This window comes from Mobula birostris, chromosome 7 (genome assembly GCF_030028105.1).
Source record: "Mobula birostris isolate sMobBir1 chromosome 7, sMobBir1.hap1, whole genome shotgun sequence".
Lineage (NCBI taxonomy): Eukaryota > Metazoa > Chordata > Chondrichthyes > Myliobatiformes > Myliobatidae > Mobula > Mobula birostris.
Window position 1 is genome coordinate 179197768 of NC_092376.1, and position 5702 is coordinate 179203469.

Sequence of the window (5702 nt, forward strand, 5' to 3'; positions counted from 1 at the left end):
AGTTACCGTAGTACTCACGTGTCAGTTCGGGTCTGTCTGAAGAAAAGCAATTAACATTTCAGAATGCACACCACTCGATAAAAGATGCTATTAGTCAAATCACGCAGACTAACTTTCCAAGATCACGACTAACCCAACGGTTAGAAACCTAAAGGAAGTCAGTTACAGATCGTTGTGCAGGTTCGGAAAAAGGCAATAATAAATAAAAATACTTCATCCGTTTTGGATATTGGGTTTTTAGTCATAACGTAAGTGTAATTGGTAGACCAATGAATCATTAACACAGCATGATTTCAAATAGGGAACATCTTCCTCATTCACCTTTGCTCCATCCGCCACAAGCCACTTACCCGGCATCCCAACAGTTTTGATTCAGATTCCTGTTCCCGTTCAGACATGTAAGTCCATTGTCCGCTCTGTGCCAAGATGTGGCCACTCCCAGAATAGGGGTGAAGCACCTTATAGTGGTGAGCATGGTATGAGGAATAGTCAGCTTATTCTCGATTTTTCAATCTTTCGTGAGACGTGTCCAATAAATCTTTTGGGAATATAATCCGTTGTCAACTGTAAAGTATAAGATGTTGGTTGTAAATGACAACTAGCCTCCAACCTCACGGTATTAATATCGATTTCCCATTCCGGTGAGAAAAAAGAGATCCCACGCTCTTCCCCTATTTCCTCCTTTCACCTCTTCTCACCGACCTATCTCTTCCCCCGGGTTGCTTCCTACATCGCTTTATCATATGCTCCACTCTCCTTTCCAATCAGATTCCTTCTTCTCCAACCCTTGACATTTCCCACCCACCTTTGCTTCACCTATAATAGAACATAGAAATTTACAGCACATTACAGGCCCTTCGGCCCAGAATGCTCTGCCGACCATGTAACCTACTTTCGAAACTGCCTAGAATTTCCCTGGTGAATAGCCCTCTATTTTTCTAAGCTCCGTGTACCTACATCTGAGGCCCTTAAAATACCCTATTTTATCCGCTGCGCCACTGCCACCGGCAGTGCATCCCACGCACCCACCGCTCTCTTTGTGAAAAGCTTAGCCCTGACTTCACCTCGGTACCTATTTCCAAACACCTTAAAAATATGCTCCCTCGTGTTAGCAATTTCAGCATCTGTTCTCATATGATACTCCCTCAAATCCATCCTTGTAAATTTCTCTGCACTCTCTCTTTATTATCAACATCCATCCATTAGTAAGGTGACCAGAAATGAACAGAGTACTCCAAGTGTTGTCTGACCAAGGTAGCTGTAACATTATCTCATAGCTCTTGAATTCATTCCCACAGTTGATGAATCCCAGCACACCATACACTTTCATAACAACACTGTCAAACTGCGCAGCATCTTTGAGTGTCCTATCGACACTAACCCCAAGATCTCTCAAATCCTCCACACTGCCAAGAGTATTATATTATATTATATTCGGACTTCAAATTCGACCACCAATATGAACCACTTCTCACTTATCGGGGTTCAAATCCATCTGAAACTTCTCAGCCCAATTCTGCAACCTATCGATTTCCCTTTGTAACCTCTGAGGACACTCTAGACTATCCAGCACACCCCAACATTTGTGTCATCAGCAAAGGTACTAACCCATTTTTCTGCTTCTCTATCCAGGTCTTTTATAAAAGTCAAAAAGAGGAGGGGTCCCAGAACAGATTCCTACAGAAATCCGCATGTCACCAACCACCATGAAGACTGCGAATTATCCACAACCACCTTTTGCCTTCTGTGGGCAAGCCAGTTCTGGATCCATAAAGCAAGATCTCCTTGGATCCTACGATTCCTTACTTTCTGAAGGAGCCTTACATGGGAAACTTATCAGATGCCTTACTGAAATCCATATACACCTCATCCACGGCTCTACCTTCATCAGTGTGTTTTGTTACATCCTCAGAGAATTCACATTTCAGCTAGCCTCGTTCCCCTCCTCCGCCTTTATATTCTGGTGTCTTCCCCCTTACGTCTCTGTGCTGAAGAAGGGTCTGGCCCAAGAAGTCGATACTTTATTTATTTCCATAGATGCTACCTGATTGGCTGATTTTCTCCAGCAATTTGTGTGTGTTGCTTATTATTGCAAAATTGTTTTCAACTATTAGCATGCAATACAATGGCTTTCATAAATCACCTAGGAGTCAATTTATTTATATATTAGCCTATGGTTACTTTATGCATGATAGTTGACGTAGAGCAACAAGTTCACAAAAGCAACTATATGGAATGGAAATACCTTCCAGAAATCCGGAGAATTTTAACTGCACACAATTAAATCTAGAGGTTTGACTGAAGACGGTGCAGCTTTAAGAAACTTTTGATGCAGTAATGGGCAAGGACTCTTTGTGTCGCTGTCTACCAATAGAAACCTTGACGCAGAGAGAGAGAGATCTACCTCTCCCTTTTTCGACATTGCTGCGCTCGATACAGACGCGTAAGGAACGCTGTCGGGGCTTAATTCCTATATGTCCTTCAGAAGAAGATCTTGGTACAAGTTTTAATTTTCCTAAGATTATACTGACAATGTGTCCTATTTTGCAGTTTTACTAAGATCGAGTTCAACAAATCGATTCTTGCAAATTCAAAACAATTTCCTTAATTCATTCCAGGAAAATCATGGCGACGGAACTCAGCCACGGATTGTCTTTCATTCACCTTGTGTGCGCCTTGCAACTTGTTTGTGGACAAATTCGGTACTCGATTCCCGAAGAACTGGAGCTCGGAGCATTCGTTGGGAATATTGCTGAGGATTTAAGCCTAAGCATTTCAGAAATAACCGATCGAAAACTCAGACTGCTCTCCGATGATAAGCTTCAGCTATTGAAGGTAAACATGCACAATGGTATTTTAGTTGTAAAAGAGCGAATCGACAGGGATGCCCTCTGCAAGCAAATGCCGACTTGCTCTGTTTCGTATGATGCAGCTTTAGAAAATCCTTTGGAACTGCATCGCGTTGACGTGGAGATAGTAGATATAAATGATAATGCACCAGGTTTTGGGGAAAACAAGTACAATATACATATTTCTGAATTCACCGCAACAGGCGCACTCTTTCCTCTAGATAGAGCCCAGGATGCCGACATGGGAACAAATGCAGTTATTTCATACAAGATCAACTCAAATGAGCACTTCGGTCTGAAAGAAAAGGAAGTAGATGATAGAAGTAAAATTACAGAACTGATATTGCAAAAACCTCTCGACCGCGAACAGCAGTCAGAATTCCATGTTATACTAACGGCCATTGACGGTGGGATTCCTCCGAGATCTGGTACAGCAGAAATCATTATATCTATCGTGGATGCCAATGATAATGCTCCCGTATTCGAACGCCATACATATCGGGTTAGTATCAGGGAGAATACACCCACAGGTACCATCGTGACGAAAATAAAGGCTGCTGATTTAGATGAAGGAGCAAACGGCGAAGTAAACTATTCTTTCGGGACACACGTTTCTCAAAGTGTTCGAGAGTTATTTACTTTGGACTCAGAATCCGGGCAGATTTATGTGAATGGACTGCTGGATTATGAAGTAGAAAACGCTTATGAAATTGAGGTACAGGCTGTGGACAAGGGTGTACCGGCATTAAGTGGAAATGCCAAAATTATCGTTGTTTTAACTGATATTAATGATAACGCTCCAGAAATACGGGTGACATCAGTATCCAGCAATGTGCGGGAAGATGATGCTCTCGGAACTGTTGTAGCTATAATCAGTGTTACAGATCGCGATCCTGGCGAGAATGGACAAGTACGTTGTCGGATTCCCAACACTGTCCCCTTTAAACTGCTGAAGTCTTTGAACAACCAGTTCAAGTTGATAGTTAACAATGCTATGGACCGCGAAAGCATTCCGCTGTATAATATTCCTATTACAGCCTGGGATGCAGGTCTACCCTCTCTTTCGGCAAACAAAACCTTAATCATTTCAGTCTCAGATATTAACGATAACGTACCGAAGTTTGCACAATCTTCGTACCGGGTGTTTGTCATGGAAAACAACGCACCGGGTGGATCTATATTTACTGTTACAGCTTTGGATCCTGATTTTGACAAGAATGGCAAGATATCGTATTCTCTTGTGGAGAGTCCCATTGGAATTGCTTCTCCATCAGGCGCTGTATCGGTTAACTCAGACAGTGGTTGCATTTACGCCCTGCGCTCTTTTGACTACGAAAAGCTGAAGAATTTCCAGTTCAAAGTTCAAGCGTCTGACTCCGGATCTCCTGCAATGAGCAGCACCGCCACAGTGAATGTGGTGATTTTAGATCAAAATGACAATGCTCCAGTGATAGTTTCACCTTCCAAACTGAACAACGCAGCGGCGACTCAGGTTGTGCACCACTCCCCATATCCAGGAATGATTGTTTCCAAGATAATGGCAACTGATGCCGATTCCGGGCAGAACGCACGTCTTTACTACCAACTTTTGGAAGCTACAGATCGTACGTTGTTCACTGTAGGACTCCTCTCAGGAGAAATCAGGACATCCCGAACGTTTCAGAATGAAGATCGTAGTAAGCATACCCTTGTAATTTTGGTAAAAGATAATGGACAACCTAGTCTTTCCAGTACAGTTACAGTTGTGTTTTCATTCTTGCGCAACGCTACTGAAAACTTCTCGGAACTAACAAATAAGCCAAAAGATCAGCTGCTTTTCTCCGACTTAAATTCGATATTGATAATAGTGTTAGGGTCAACTTCTTGCATATTTCTTCTCATAATAATTTTACTGGTAATTTTGAAGTGTAATCAAGATAAAAATATTTACGGTTACAGTTATAGAATCTGCTGCCATAGTTGGGTGAATGCTAATGATGACTCTAATCGCAGAGCCGTGCCGAAAGCAGTTCTGAATTCCGCCAGTGCTGTACAGACGTTGCCCATTCGGGAATCGTATAACTACACCGTTACTCTCTCACCTGATTCATCGAATAGCGATTTCTTGTTCTTAAAACCGCATCACCCTACGTTGCCTCTTGATGAATTTCAACGTTCTTGATTCGGAATGATAATTCAAAGCCATTTTCCTTCAGTTCACATTTAAGATGAATCGAGCATATAGCACAGTAAGTTAAGAGTAATAATATAGTAGTACATTGGTGAATGTCGGTGGAATTGGTTTGTTTGACGCATGCAGTTGTGCTGTTCATATGAGTTGGACCATCTGTGATAGTGAAAGTTGAAGATAATACCTTGCAATTTTATTTTAATTGATCGATGCAAAGTAATCTGTATAACATCAATATATCAGCAGTACATTTGCAATTCAATTTTCTTTGCTCGTAGCTACATTTTATTTCCTGATTTCCATGTTCCTTGTAATAAAATTTTTAATATTTAAACTAATTTCTCTTAATTCCGATGTTTGATATATTCAGCCTTTTTAGTTTCTCACGAGGAGGCGTTCGGCCGTATAATGGCGCAGCAGTTAACAAAGTTGTAGCATTTTCGTCTTCCCATTTGCGATCTGTCCATCTGGTGTCCCCAGGTTGTCCAAGTGATTCATGCTGTTGTCCGGCTGCTCTGGCTTCCATTCGCATGCCAGTAACTAAGTGGTTTACAGCCACTCTAAAGTCATCCGAATTAAGGTGACAGTGGATGTTTTGTCCGTCATGCAAGGAGGAAATACTGATTGGTGTGGAAGGGTGCTTGATGGTAGGTGCAAACGTAATAGGCCGAATATTCTCTATC

At 41.8% G+C, this 5702-nt stretch overlaps 1 protein-coding gene across 1 annotated transcript; it reads left to right on the forward strand.

The window, feature by feature from the left end:
* The first annotated feature begins 2437 nt into the window (after positions 1–2437).
* LOC140200913 (protocadherin alpha-C2-like) lies at positions 2438–5316 on the forward strand. Its single transcript, XM_072264562.1, has 2 exons — positions 2438–2497; positions 2619–5316. Exons 1-2 carry the CDS (start codon positions 2475–2477, stop codon positions 5008–5010), a joined length of 2415 nt encoding a protein of 804 aa, XP_072120663.1. The 5' UTR covers positions 2438–2474; the 3' UTR covers positions 5011–5316.
* Positions 5317–5702: the final 386 nt, after the last annotated feature.

Coding starts and splice junctions, on each gene's coding strand:
- LOC140200913 (XM_072264562.1), top strand. CDS start 2,475: ATGTCCTTCAGAAGAAGATCTTG. Junction 2,498..2,618: donor TCCTTCAGAAGAAGATCTTG/GTACAAGTTTTA, acceptor AATTCATTCCAG/GAAAATCATGGCGACGGAAC.